General features: G+C 42.6%; 1 protein-coding gene across 2 annotated transcripts in view; it reads right to left on the bottom strand.

The window, feature by feature from the left end:
* The window catches only part of CAP2 (cyclase associated actin cytoskeleton regulatory protein 2), a 58,134-nt gene that overhangs the window by 31,264 nt on the left and 10,889 nt on the right, over window positions 1–15,981 (bottom strand). For both annotated transcript variants that reach the window (XM_066624786.1, XM_066624785.1), the window contains exon 3: window positions 11,925–12,025. In XM_066624786.1, the coding sequence (XP_066480883.1) occupies window positions 11,925–12,025 (101 nt within the window). The remainder of the gene's footprint in view (window positions 1–11,924; window positions 12,026–15,981) is intronic.

Below are 15,981 nucleotides of genomic sequence, written 5' to 3'. Positions count from 1 at the left end.
TTGGTTTTGGTTAGAGGAGACCCAACCAAGTGGTAGGAGGCTTAGGGAGAGGAAATGGGATCCTTCTGAAACCTCCCATTCCATGCCTTCCAGCTGGATACATCATGTGCCTTTTCAGCATAGCTGTACCAGTGGGGGGAGAAATAGGATTGGGCTGTCTAAACTACAAAACATACTTCCCTTTAAACACCCCGTCCCCCCATTTTTTAAAAGCAGAGGTGAAGTTTTTATCAGCACAAAGTTATAGTTGACATCATAACAGATGAGCCAATCACATTATTAATAGCAAAGACAACAACTTGCTTTAATCATTACACTTATTTGAGCGCTATTGCCTTGTACCATTTGTAGGACAGTTTAATATACTGTATATGAACTGACTTTTACATATTCATTTTGCACTGCTGTAAAATCAATTAAAAGGGAAACTAAATATCAGGAAGTATTCATAAAGCCAATGTACACATCAACTGATGAAACAAAATTGAGGTGCTTTTTCATTTATTTATAACAATATAGAAAAAGGAAAGGAAAGACACAACAAGAAAAAGAAAAAACAAACAACAATATCAAAGACACATAAAAATATATAAAAAACAAGAAGTACAAAGAATACTTCTAACAGTATAGCACAGGCATATAACATAGATATGGGTGTTAATTAGAACATTTGACTTTGCTACACTAGTGCTAGTAGAAACAAAATTGACACTAGTAGAAACAAAATTGAGTTTTAAGAGGTGAATACTGATCTTCCGTCCTGACAATCCACTAGGTTTCTGATTAGGAAAACTGCGTAACTTGCTGTCAGAATATAGAAAATGAAAAGGGAAGACCTGGATATTCTTTGTGGTCTATCTTCTTTTTCCTGTACATTCTGATATGTGGGGGTATAAATCCCAACTCCTATCATCCTGAGCAAGAATCACAGCAGATTACTGCAGAGCTGTCCCCTGCCACCCAAATATCTAGAAACAGATCTGCACTCAGCACTCACAAGCTGTGGACCTTGCGGTCTTTTGAATTGCAGCGGGTGGGCCACTGTGGGAAACAGGACGGGCATTTGGCCAGACCCAACAGGGCTTTTCCTATATTCTTAAGAGGAAGTGCAACCACTTGTCTTCAAAAGGCAAAATCACTTCTCTTGTACTGAACTCTCTTTTTCAGATTTCTTTTTATAAAAAATGAAAAATGAGAAGACTGGCTCATAACATTGTTGTAATAATAGGTCACCTGTTCCCTGTGTGTGAATGCTTGCATGCGTGCGTAAATGACCCAAGGTCAGGATCAGTACATTAGATGTACATGCACACAATACAGTATTTTATATTCTTGTTAATGTAAACTCAATTTATTACTTGTATTATATAATCTATTCAAGTCCAAATATATAGATTAAAATCAATCAGGTTCCTAAAAATCCCTTAGCATTCAACTTAGGGACAGACAATACATTTCATTTAAGCTAGACTTGAACAGTATTAACCCTTTGGAATTATCTGATTCTTTTAAAGCAACTATTGTATGGTATTACGTTGCTTTGTGGGCTTTCAAATTCTGTCCCATTCCCCCTCCCCCATTGTACATGGCCTACAATAGAAACTGTTCTCTCTAATGCTTACTTTCAAAGGCCAGAAAATTCTTCTCATAAAAGTACAGATACAAGTCTTTTCTGATGTAGGATAATGACATCACCTCCTGACTCAACTGTTAGCAGTATGGCCTGAAAGCCCACACACAGTCTTTGGACACTGCTAAATCAACATGGGAGCACGTGCATTTTGCTGACCTGTGGGCATACTGCTGTGCTGATCATGAAATAGCCAAATAATTGATTTAACATTTTGTCATTAATAATGGACTTTGTAAAGTGAAGAAAAATCAATTGTGACAATATTTTCAGACACATTATAGAGAAGAATTCAGGACTATAGGTGCTCATTGCTAAAAATCTAACTCTAAGAAATAATTCCATTAACTTTGCAAAACTCTTCTCAACAAATCTAATGGTCTTGTATATAACAAACCACACTAAAATCAGGCAATCCTATTTAGGACTGAACTGATAACTTACTTTAATTAAAATATTGATGGCTTGCCTCATCTTATGCTCAAAGCTGACATCCATAATTAAAACATAGAAGACACTAATTGTAAAACACAGCTACAAAGTATCAGCAAGTGTGCAACTTACCTGAGCTCAAGATGAGCAATTAAAACAAATACAGTAAATTAACTAGGATAGACACAGTAGCAGACATTTGTTATGGCCATTTTTCTCTAACGAAAACATAAAGCACAAAATTATCCCCAAAGTGTTTCGAATTTAATCCCTAATTAATATGTATTCAGTGCTGCTAAAACATTAATAAAGGAATATATGTAAGGAAATATAATATGTTTTCTTTTCAGTCAGGTATGTAAGGGTTTTCTAAGCAACAGGTGTTTTCTGAAACAAAACACAGTGTTATTTTCAATGATCTTTGAGAACAAGGCAGCAGCTGCAAACATAATGCATAGGACACATGGTCTATAAGACATGCAGAAGAAAAACATTCATTGTTTGACTTGTTAAGGTAAAGCACAGATGTTGGACCAGCACCAAGTCTCAAAAGACTATTTAAATCTCCATTTCATGATGCAGTTTGAGACGCTGAGCTCCCAGAAAAATTTAACAAGAAGAAAATACACTAAGCAGGACACTTATTAAAATGTACATAGATTATAAATAGATATAATTATCATTTTCTGTAATTAAAATATTTTATTTTAATTATTTTTTGTCAACATCCAACCAACTCACAAATGCATATCAGTATGCCATAATGAATGATTCATTCATTCATTCATTCATTCATTCATTCATTCATTCATTTAAAACTTATGATGTTTTTAGCCCAATCCTAACCTGTGCTGGAATACGCAGGCCACCTGGGCCTACACTGTATGCAGAGCAGGCTTGGAGTTGACTGTGGCAAGGGGATATTTTTCCCCTTACCCCGATCACTGCCCCAGCCACCACAATGGGGCTACTTGGATATATGCCAGCTAAATTGTGTCCGTGTGCCAGCGCCGCCCCCCCAACTCACACACACACACACACACACACACACACACACACACACACACACACACACACACACACACACACAATGAAAGCATATGTTTTCTGAGTAAAGGAGAGCAAAGGTTGAAAGCTGGCTCCCTTGGAAGTGAGCAATGATGAATGTGAAACAAACACACATTCTCTCCAAAAGTCTCTCCATGGCAAGAGTTAGAGTCTGTGTTGTGGAGTCAGTGTCGTGACATCTGCCAGCTGGAAAGAGCCCTTATGCAAGGAGAGGGACTGGAACAAGTCACAAGGGGAGCCTCAACAGCATTCAGGCAGAGCAGAGCAGGATGCTGGTAGGATACTGCATGAAGAGGCAGGCTGGGAGCCATACAAGATGAGTTCAAGCCCAGCCATGGGAATTGCCATAACCAGTAAGACACTCACCTTTTGCATGACTGGCCAGAAACACCCATGGCAGGGACATAAGTGGAGGGGGAAGCAGGTCTAGAACCCACAGCAGATGCTCCACAGATCTGCTCTCTGAGTATCCAGCCACATCAGAAGACAGGCAAACAGCACCTCATCTGGTGTTTAACATCTTGCATCACTGCAGACAGGCATAGCTGGCTGGGAGGCTGCAGCTCATGGACCTATCAGAGGGAGCACTGCATGCCTGGCCAGTCACTGGGCTGGCATGTGACACAGGGCGTCTACTACAGCAGCCAGCCCAGCTAGCCACACTCATGCACACCGCACGCCTTCTGCTTCATCACTGGCACCTACTGGCATAAATGTTGGTATTCTTCCCCATTGGCACTTATTGGCATGGCTGTTGGTACTCTGTCCCTCCTGACTCCACCCAACATATACCATGGCTATAGAGAACAATGGACTCATGATCACTGAGGAGTGTCCCCCACCTTGGAGCCCAAGAATCAGAGAGGGATCAGAGAAGCCCCTTTCCCCACAGAGTCCCACAGCAGGGCCAGCTGAGATAAGAAACTACTAAGATGGGAAGAAGGGATCCCTATCTGTTAATAAAGCAACAAGAGGTGTGATCCAGCCAAGGATCACAGTATCTGTGATACAGCAGCATCTGAAAGAGAAATTCAAGTGGGGTTGCCAACTATCTACTCCCAGCAAGGCTGTGGTTCCATTGCAAATTAGCTGACAGAGAGTTAAGTCACAGATGGCAGTGAGGTCCGTCTATACTAGTAGGTTCACTGTCTGCCATGAAGCTTGTAAAGCCACAAGGGCCTGACTGGAAGAAGAAAGCCAGCAACCTTACCAAACATCAGCTGAGATCACACTAGTCACTTCAGGCAGGCAGGCTATAGGTGTCCCTTAGTGTCTGCATGATGTCCTTACTTGTGGGACAGCTGCCTTTGGGGATCAAGGAGAATCACAGAGAGAGTAACAAGGAACAGACAACACCATCAGCAACACCTGTGCTCTGGCCTGAGATGCATACTCAGTGAGGAAGAGTGGTGTCACTAGAGTATACATGCAGTGGTTCCCTGCAGGGGGTGAGATCATGGTGGCTTGCAGCATTACCTTTCCCTCTTTGGGGAGGGGGTCTTCAGTAGAACTCTGGAGAGGACCACTGTTGAAACCCCTGAGGCAGGGGTGCCCAAAGGCCTCTCAGGGAGCCCCCAGTCTCCAATGAGCCTCTGGCCCTCCAGAGATTTGTTGCAGCCTGCACTGGCCCGACACAACTGCTCTCAGCGTGAAGGCAACTGTTTGACCTCTTTGCGTGAGCTGTGGGATGAGGGCTTCCTCCACTGCTTGCTGTTTCATGTCTGTGATGCAGCAGTGGCAGCAAAGGAAAGGCCAGCCTTGCTTTGTGCAAGGCCTTTTATAAGCCTTGAGCTATTTCACGACCTTCATTCATTCATACAAGTTCATCTTTAATATAGTCATTTATGTAAACTTATGTAAATTTATTCAAATTCTAAATGTAAATTAATTATTTCTTTCCCTGGCCCCCGCAGCAGTGTCAGAGAGATGATGTGGCCCTCCTGCCAAAAACTTTAGACACCTCTGCCCTGAGGCAATGGTGCAGCCCTGAAAAACAAAAGGAGTTCTGATGAGCATTTGGTCAGCAGTAGGAGTAGTTTGAGTCCCTGACATTCCCAGAAACTGGGCAGATGCTCCCAACACTTAGCTGTAGCAAAAGGAAGGGTTGCTTAGGCAACAAAGTTAATAGAAGAGATACATCTGATAATCCTGGATGGTCAGAAGGGGGAACATAAACATGAGAGATGCAGCATCAACACATTTGCAGCATGGGATTTCCCTCTTCTGTTTACCTGTGTGGGGTGCATTTTCTCCTGTTGTGTTGGGGAGGCAGAGGTTCCAGTTGGGATGTTTGTATATGGAAACCTCCTGGGGCAGAATACCTCCAATAAGAACTCTGAGAAGACAAGAGTTAACAAGATATCTTGCCATACATGTTGTGAGGGACATGAGGTTGTTTATGCAAAATGCTCCTTTTGTGTACCAAGTGCCCTTTCACCATGGTTCCCATCACCAAAGTTGCCCTTAGAGACACCAGAGAGGTATGCTGCATGTCTTCTCCTCTGAGCTATAGACTCCCTGGCAGGAGCTTTAGTACTGGGATTGGTGTGCTGTGATTAGCTGCCAAATGTAATCTGTATTCTATGCTCCATCATAGTATAGTGGGTGAGGTCAGAGGATGCAGGAGGTGCAATTTTCTACTATTTCCTATTGTTACTTATGGGGTTACTCCTACCTAAGCCTGCTCTACTTGTGACATCTCTACTTGTGAAGCATTTTTCTGGCATATGGAGTATGCCCTTTGTCTGAAGGAGGGTTAGGAAGGGGTGTACATCAACTCCTCTGCATCCTTCCCACTTCCCTCCTACATCCCTCCTATGTGACATTTCAATCCCCTTCCTCTATTGGTTCAAATGGAGATTACCACAGGATAAACTCATTCTGTGTAATCTGCCCTCTTTCAACATGTGTCCACATAAGTGCAATTTTATCAACACAGCCTAATCCTGTGAAACATGCATTTTAGTTAAGTTACCACGAAGAAAGTCTTTTCAACAGTCTTTACCTTTACAAAAGTCTTTACAAAAGACTTTACCTCTCTAGAAGAGTGATGGATCATGCCAGGGGAGGAGGTGAGTCCCCAATATCTGCAGATAGGACTGGGATCTGTAGATCTCCCTAAAATCCTGGTGAACCTCTTTCAGTCCGTGTAGACAGTACTGATCCAGATCGACCAGGGACCTGTTCAGTATAAGGCAATTCTATTCGTACTCCTACAGCACAATCCTATCCATGTCTACCTTTATGTTCAATGAGACTTGCTCCCGGGAAAGGGCATATAAAATTGCAGCTCTAGTCTATTACTGCTTTTCATGTGAATTTCATTATTTTTAGCATGCTCTCAAAGACATAAAAATTCATGTGTGGCTCTCATGATAGTGTTCATTGTCTTAAAATTAAGTATGATGAGAAACACTTTGTTTGCTACTTTTGTTTTGCTAATTTCTTCCACAAACATAAAGGACACTTTTGCTTTTCCACACAATGTCCTGGAAAGTAATGAGGATAAAGGAAAGAATAAATTACCATTCTTTTTGTCTGTTAGAGTTGGATAGGCAGGTTAATCTGTTGTTAACACATACAGCAGAATGGGGTACAGAGGTAGATAGAATGAACATCATGTACAGGTGTAAGTGGGGAATCAGGGTTCTAAATACACAGTTGTGGGGGGGAAAAACACTCCCTGAAAATAAAAACCCTGAAAAGAGGACATTCTGGACTACCACCTTTTCCTGTGGTGTCTGATTTTAATGTTGGGGGTATGTTCCAATACAACATCCTCCACAAAGCAAGAATGGTTGCAATTCACTCTACCACCTCAGGATTCTACCACCTCATTGGCTGCATGTGTAGATGAGCTACAACTACATCCTCCAGTGTGCTGGAGAAGTGATTGCCTGGTATTAACTTCTCCTAAATATAGTTGTGTAGGAGGCAGTATGATCCATCACATATGCTTGACATCAGAAAAAAATATTTTTAGCATTCTGTTCACAGAACAAAATAAAAGTATGCTGGAGCAGTTAGGAAAAATAGGAAAGTCTCATACTGAGTGAAACCATTGGTCCAGTTATTTCAGTACTGTCAACACTGGCAGTAGCTCTTCAGAGCTTTGGACAATAATTTTTCTCAGCTATACCTTGAAGATGCCAAGGATTGAATTTCAGACTTCCTGCATGTGTTTACCACACCCACTCCAGTTGAAACAGAAAAGATAACAACATAAGAAAACCCAGCTGGAACTGGTCAAAGGCCTATCTAGTCCAGCATAATTTTTCCTACCAGATTATTTCACATTCCTAAAACCAGAATCAAATTAAAACGGTTTTAAAGTTATTTATATATACTTCAGTAAAAACGCAAAATCCATCAGAACTAGTTTCTGTAATAAAACAAACTAGTTTCAAGGAGTAAAAATGCAAAGCTCCTGAGCACCTTGGAAGTTTCTGGTTCCAACTAATCTAAGTGCAAAGCTCCAGAGCATCTTTGGAGATTCGCATTCTGACTAGTAAGAACTAGAAAGTGCTGTACCAAAACACCCAGTGTTTTAGTGTTCTGACTAGTCAGACTGAGAATCTCCAAAGATGCTCCAGAGATTCTTGTTCTGACTGGTTAGAATGTTGATCTCCCAAGAAACTTGGAACTCTTGTGCTTTTACTTGCTGGATCGCACAGTGATGGATTTCAGGTTTTTATAGTAACATATATAATTGAACAGCCCAATCCTAACTAACTCCCTGTGTGGTGATGCAGTGGCACCAATGCGGCACTCACTGTATCCTGTGAAGGAGTTTCAACCTCCGGAGGCCTCCTCAGGATAAGGAACATTTGTTCCCTTGCCCCAGGGTAAGCCTGTGCTAGGCCTACTCAGACCTGAGCCAGCAATCTCACTGGCACAAGTCCACATGGAGCTGGGACGGAACGGAGCTTGGGAAGGGGGTTAGGACTCGGCAGATGCCACTGCTGCCAAAACCATCCCCTTCCTGGTCCTGATCTGCCCTCCTCCATGCTCCCATCCTGTTCTACTCCCTGCGCACACTTATATGTGCAGGTGGGTTCCATGGCCATAGTTTAGGTGGAGCTGGTGCACTTAACTGCTTGAAGTGGCGGCCAGGCTGCACACTCCAGAGTGTTGCCTTTTGTGACAGCCAGAACATTTCTAGTGCCACTGGAACACTCATTTTGGCAGCGCTAGGCACCTTTAGGATTTGGCCATAAGTTATTTGTTTTCTGTAATAATAGACTAAACTAATTTTTAATCTGAAAAATTACAAATACATAAACAAAAATATCAGATTTGTATAACGGACATAGCTGTAACATAAATTCCTCTAGCATTTCTCTAAAGTACATGCAATGTCCAAATGAAAACCCATTTAAGATTGATTGTAACATATTGGCTCTTTGTGGTTTTCAGTTTGTTAACATGAGGTAACTAGTTGCCTACTGTGGAAAAATATTACGATTTTAACAGCTGGCTGCTTTCAAATGCAAGCTTAAAACATTATTTCTTCAGGCACTTCTACTGCAATTGTTAGATGCAGTGTGGAGTTTGGCTGCCTGTCTCACTGGATGGTGCACATAATGTCACTTGTGACCTATGACAGAACTCTCTCCATCACCAGTTCAGCATAAGTTTACTTTTTTAAATGAAATTTTTTTAAAAAACAAAATCTCTCCTGTTCTAATAGGTCAGGCTTTTCTTCTTTAAGGCATTAGTGCACAGGCTTCAGTCTGATTAGTATTCACTCTAATAGTTATTCATACAATCTACAGTGGAAGAAATTTGCCTCCTGCTCCTGTAATGGGTTGCTTTAAAATTCAGCTCATCTCAGGACATGACAGCTCTTCCTCATCACTCAGCAGTGGTGCAGTGTCTATGTCCCAAATTTCATAGTAATGTGAAATTTGCCCAGCTGGACCAGTACAGTCTGTATATTAATAACAACCTCTGCCGCATATGCAGATGGCTTGTGGTTCAAAGATATAATAGGCCTCAGGCTATCATTCAACACAGTCACCCCCCCCCCCACATTTAAAGCATGTCTGCATTCCTTTCGTTCTCTATTTTAGTTGCCTTTTGTTTCTCCTGCACTACTTTCAATGAAACCCATATACTGTAGTGATTTATAAATTTGTTTCTGTGTTTACAGAACTGAAAACTGTAATAACATGCCTCTCCCATCACGATAATTTGGTCGATGCATGTGGACGTGGATGAAGGGAGGACATTCAGACTAACAGCAGAAACTGATTGTACTCAGAGTATGGACCCCAATTATCTTTTTTAATTTTAGCGGCTTGGCAATAAATATATAGTGATAAATTATGCTTTTAATAGCTTTTAGCATTGTGGGAGACATTTTGAAATTGTAGACTTAGCTACACTATCATCATGAATCATGATATTCCAAGTGTGTTTGCACAAAGCATTTCACATGTATTATAATAACCCAATAAAGTTAACTAGCAGCCCAATCCTATATGGATGCTACAACAATCTGAGCAGCATATGTTGTTGGACACAGGTACAGTAGCTGGGCCTACTAGTGGACAAGCCCCAATGCTGATGCAACACCTGCTGGCAGGCAGACCAAAACAGGATGGAAACATGGGTAGGAGATGAGCAGGAGATAGAACAAGGAGTCGATGTACACCATATCCTAAACCATTTCAGATGACGGACACACCCCCATGCCAGAAAAACAGTACACCAAATATAAAGCTGGTGTACAGAGAGGAAAAATTCACAGAGAGTTTTTCTACCATCCAACCATCCCTCTGTCCCACCCACTTTCCTACAACAGTGCACAGGATAGTGACTACACAGCCAATCACTGCACACCAAGCCTAATACTTGAACCCTGGCAAGGGGACCATACAGCTCAGGTGATAGTGTGTGGGGCACAGAGCTTTATTTCTTTGGCCTCTTGTCATCCACACTTAGAGCACACACAGAAACTTTGGTGATGAGAACTATGGAGAAAGAGCACAAAGCGAGCATTTTGCACAAATCTGTTTTCCCTCACAACATGTATGGCAAGATACTGTGTTAACACTTGTGTTCTCAGAATTCTTATTGTAGGGACTCTGCCCTAGGAGGACTTCACACACAAAAATCTGCATGGAACCTCCACCAGCTCAACAAGGGAGGACAACGATCCTCATGCAGTTAAGCAAAGGAGGGATGGTATCCCATGCCACAATGTATTTATGCTGCATATCTGTCTCGTGTTGTCATCGTCCCAATACTGATCCCTCAGTATTATTGTATGTGTCTTTGCTATAGACTGTCTTGCCTTCCTTCCTTATGTAAAAGCCAATAGCAGTAAATATCTGCTTTCCTTGATGAATACCAAAGACTCCAACTATTACTGCTGCTGGGCTAACATTTTGTTTACCAGGACTGCACCACTGCCAAAGGAATAGTCATAGCGCTGCACTCTAGCCCACCCCCATAGGAGAGGAGAAAGCACTGATCTGAGCCACATGCTCCCACAAAGGCACCACTGCACATACACTCTGTCGGCACCACTCTCCCCCACAAACAACAAGTATGCATTTATTCCATGTTACTCTCCCTGCGTTTCTTCCTGCTCCTCACAGGTAGCAGTCACACAGACACCATGCAGACCCTAAGGGAAGCCTACAGCTTGTCTGCCTGCAGTGCCAATATGAGCCCAGCTGCCATTTGGTAAGGCTGCTGACATAGTCTTTCCAGTCAAGCCCCTGTGGCTTTGTAAACTCAATGAGAGAAAGTGATAAGACTGATACAGCCAGACCTCACTGACACCTGCTACTTTGGAGTTTGTCAGATAACTTACCATGTTGTACATGGTACAACCACCCAGCTGAGAGGAGATGGTTGGCAACCCCACCTGTGTGGTTCTCTTTCATATAATGCTCCATCTTTGAATGGAGCAATAAAAAAGTTGACCTGATCACACTTGTGGTCGTTTCATTAGTAGATAGGAATTTCTTCTTCCCACCCTAGTTTTTCACCTTAGCTGCCTAAGGGCAAGATTGCAGGGGGAGGGGTCTCTCTGCTCTCAGGATTGGCAGCATCCTCTGACTCCAATGGTGGAGGGGGGACACTTCTCAGTGATCACAAGCCCCCTGTTCCTTGCTGCCATGTGTATGGCAGATAGCTGCAGGTGGACAGGGAGAGCAGCATACTGACCGCATGCTGCTAGATCCCAAAAATGATGCAAAAGGCATGCATGTGAGTATATGCAGTCTTGAGCACCCCAATTATGGGGGGAGGCAGAATGAAAACTGCCTAAAGAATAAATAAATCAGGTGACTGCTGCAGTAGGATCGCTTCATCAGCTGTAAGTACAATGTTTGGCCCATGCAGTGCTCTTTCTGAGATAGATTCATGTGCTGAAGCCTACTTGCTTTGGATATGTCAATTGTCCTACTGACACTGCACTGTCATAGGATTGGGCCATAGGCTTGCAATTGTCTACATACTTACCTGAGAGTAAGCCCCACAGAATTCAGTGGAACTGACTTTTGTGTAGATGCATAGGATTGTGTTATAAGTATACAGTGCAGCTAGGGTTGAGAAGAATTGGCATGCCTATGGCCAGCTAGTGAGTTCACAGCAGACATGAAATTCAAACCAGGGAAGTCTTCATTCACAGCTCAGTCTATTAGCCGCTACACTACAGGGGTGGAAGGGCAGTATAGTTGTATTAGTCACCTCCTATGCAGTCAGACAAAGAAAGACATTCAAGGCTACATTCAAGGAAATTTTAAAACAACTGGGAGATTAAATGTAGAAAAGTACTTACATGTATCTTCACATCACCATCAAGGATCTTACTATTCCTTAGAAACTCAGCTACACTTCCATTCAGAAGTCTATCAAAGGCTTCAATGTATGGTGCTACACCTGTGGGATAAAATACTGTCACTAAATCTATCTGGTAAAGTTCATATATTTTGAATGGCCAGTGTAAACAGACTCCATTTTGAGAGGGGACGTTAGGAGATATTCTCCAAATGTTTTCACTTCTTAGCTTGTATGTTTTCAGTACTAACTGCGTATAATGTTTATTCTTTATTTTTTCAGTATTTTAAAAGTTGAAGAAAGTGTTCTCACGCCAACAGAATGCTTGCTTTTTCACAGAAAATGTATTTGTAGCAATGAAGCTGCTGAATAGCTATTAGGCTGCATGTTGTGTGTCATTCTCTTCTCTCTCACCTTTAAGCCTAAAGAATTTCTGGGCTTCCATCCGCTGGACAAACATATGTGCTTACATAGCCTTTTCTTGTATGAGCCTCTTCTATAGGGCAACAAAACGTTTTTCAAACCCATTCTTTATTTCTAGAAATCTGTGCCAGACCTCACAGTGAACTCAAATAGTAACCTACCAACCCAGCGTTCCACTTTCAGTATTAGCCACTAATTTATAGCAGCAAAATTTAGAGATTAAGAAAACCACTCTGTGGCTCAGCAATTATATCCAATTACAGCCACTAACAGAGGGAGGATACTAGTACAGATAGTTAATCAAAACTTTACAAGAAGCTAAATAACGCAGTGGCCAGATCTATACAACGCCAATAGTACATAGCATAATGACCGAAATTATATATGAGGCCACAGAAAACAAGGTACTAAGTAGTTCCAATGATAAAGGCTTTCCCTTCTCAGTTTTCTATTAGACTTTTTGTAGGTAGGTAAAAGATTTTAGTTTTTTTCCTCTTTGTATTCCCTTCCTTTCTACTTAATTTTGCCATTTTTCCTTTTATCTCTTTTTTCTCTTCTTTATTCTTACGCTTTAAAAAACTTTTCTATCATTTTTTTCTATTCTGTGTTTATTTCTTAGATCTGTTTCTCCCTGTTTTAGGACTGCTAAATGTTTTTGGCTGAAGCCAAGGATTGTGCTCAGGCTTAACCTCAGCTTTTTGCAGTCTCACAGGCACAAGTTCTCCAGATCACTGCCCCTTCTGTCCAGAGAATGGGTAGTAGATGGAAAAGTCCATTCGCTGAAGCAACAGCTTCCCACTCCCATTGCCTGACAAGCTGTCTAAGTAATAGATTGGGAGCAGCAGCCACAAGAGTCCTTCCTCCTTCATGCCTGGCTCAATTTAAAAATTCCTGGATGCACCAGCCTGTGATGCTGTGTCAGAGGTGAGGCATTGAGGAATTTTAAGATAACACCCAGTCTGAAGGAAGAAGGAGTACTACAGCAGCTGCTTCCCCACTAACCTCAATCATCTGGTAAGGGGGGGGGATACTTACCAGGCAATGGGAAGGGGAAACAGCAGCCACACTGTAGATTTCTTTGCTATCTGCTACCCAGAAACCAGGCAAAGGATAAAGAGAGTTCTTCTTTGTGTCATCAGTGCTCCGGATGGGCAGGGGCTTTAGGGGTTGACAGGATGGGCTGTCTAGGAGGTCTGTGGCCAGTGCCCAATCTGGCTGGCCTCTGATGCCAACCTTTTTTGCTGATTGTATGATTATTGTCAGTCCTTGGCCTAGCTTTGAGGTAGGTTGTTGTTGGGTGGGTTAGTGCAAAGCATACAAGGGGCAAAGGTACCAGAGACAGCAGGTGCAGTCAAGATAGGCTAGGGTAGCATGCCAAATCAGGGAGCAAAGAACAGAAGGGCCAGAAGCAAAAGTCAGGCAGGTAATCGAAGTCTGGCAAGACAAGGCCAGGCTATTGCTCAATGAAGAGATATTGATTAGCCTGAGCAACCAAGCAAGCCCACAGTAGTAGCTCTACATAACTTACTAGGCCAGTGGTTCTCAAATTTTTCCAGCTCACACCTCCCCTGATCCTTGTGGCCATTGGCCACAGCTCCCCATTACAACATCTCACCTCAGTTAACCCCAAAATGGGGATGAAGGTGTTATAATTATACACTAGAAACAAACAAAAAAAAGCTACTAGTACTCTGAGGCTGCAATCCTAACCACACTTACCTGAGAGTAAGCCTCATTGAACAAAATAGGACTTACTTCTGAGTAGACCTGGTTAGGATCATGCCCTGAGTTTGTTAGCAGCACACCTGGAGGGTTTGGGAAAGGGAGGGGGAAGTGATGAATTTGCTGGGGGAGGGGAAGACTTTGTTTTGTGTGTATCTGCTAATTGCAAACTGATGCAAATTGAAACCTAGAGACTGTTTGGCTGCAATCCTAACCTCACTTTCCTGGGAGTAAGTCCCATTGAACACAATAGGACTTACTTCTGAGCAGACCTAGCTAGGATTGTGCCTTTTGTCTTACAATAGCAGCCAACAGAGTACCGCTCCCCCCAAAAGGAGGCAGGAGGAAAAAGGGGAATGGCTAAAAAGGAATGGGGATTTTTATTTTTAATCAATTTTTGGAGACAAAGCCATCAAGAGTGGCTTTTTTTTGAAGGGGGAGGAAAAAGAGAAAGGTGAGGATCCTTCATTAAACTGACACAGACCCCAAGCCTATGTAGGTCTGCTCAGAAGTAAGTTCCATTTGAATCAATGGGGCTTACTCCCAGGAAAGTGTGGAAAGGATTGCAGCCACAGAGAACAAGATTACAGCTCACCCCAAAGTAGATGCAGATGCCACCCCATTCCCCCAGGCAAGACGGAGGAGTGCAGGCTAGAGCATTTGGACACCCCCCCCCCCCACGAGCAGGCTGGCTCCCTCCTTTGCTGAGCTGCTCTTCCCTCCCAGTTTGAAGCCTGACAGGAGCGCGCCCTGTGCTGATGAGATGCAGCACCTCCACACTCTTCTACTCTCCTCCAGCCTTGACCATTCCCAGGATGCCCAGGGTGAGGGGAACACTGGGAAATGTAGTCCTGGGGCAAGGTTGCACATGGAGAGAGCTCCATGATGAGATGTGGCACCTCCGCAGCTACCCAGCCAGCCTTCTCCCCCACCTCCCCCCACCATGTTTCACACTGCCCCACCCACCTCTTAGCCTCGGGAAAAGCAGCAAATCAGGAGGCAGCACCTGCAGCTCAGCTGAGCTGGGAAGAGCAAAGCAGAGCAGCTGTGGCTACCTCTCTCCCCAGATGCCTCAGGATGCCCCTGTCGGCTAGCCATGCCTCCCTAGGGAGGTAGGACGCACAGATTGAATACCTCAGTACTAGGCCCTTATTGGTTCCTCAGTCATGTGGGTTGAAAGGATGCAGTACTGGTTCCAGCCATTCCCACATTTGCAACACTTGTTTCTGCATACATTCACAACTATACTACTTATTTCAAAGATTTCTATACCACTTCTGTAATGCTCAAACTAGTATTCAACAGCAAACACTATGCCACATAATAAAAATATTAAATAAAATCAATTAAAACAAAACATTTAAAACATTACATCAAATATGGTCAATTAAAATGATATTGGAGCAGATTAAAAGATGTAACAGCAACAGCATATAATTAAAATAGTATTAAAAATTTTTTATAAATAGTATAAAAACTATTTATAAAAATAGTATAAAAACAGCAACAAGACCTATAGGTGTTAAGTTAAAAAGTGTCCTTAAATTGTCCTTATACTACTTAATTGTACAACTGAAAAGACAACAAAATTTGAAACAAGGCTAGTACTTGTCATTTGCAAATTTTTTATCCGCAGATTTGACTCAACGAGGTCCCCCAAATCACGCACAGCCTCCCCAGCCCTCAGTACACCCTCCAGACGCAACCAGGGTGCAGCTTTGGTCACATGCAGATATTTTTCGCCCTGATCTGTGGGTCTGATTATCTGCAGATATTGGTATCCGCAGTGTTCCAAGAGCAGAACCCCTGCGGATACCAAGGCACAACCTGTAAATCTTTTTCATGGTCCATTCAGGTCAGCTCAATGATGAGGCAAAGTGAAGCAACTTGTTTTAATAACTTGTACATATTTT

Source organism: Tiliqua scincoides, chromosome 4 (assembly GCF_035046505.1).
Source record: "Tiliqua scincoides isolate rTilSci1 chromosome 4, rTilSci1.hap2, whole genome shotgun sequence".
In the NCBI taxonomy this organism is placed as follows: domain Eukaryota; kingdom Metazoa; phylum Chordata; class Lepidosauria; order Squamata; family Scincidae; genus Tiliqua; species Tiliqua scincoides.
Note: the sequence above shows the minus strand (reverse complement) of the source record. Positions and strands in the feature narration are given on the sequence as shown.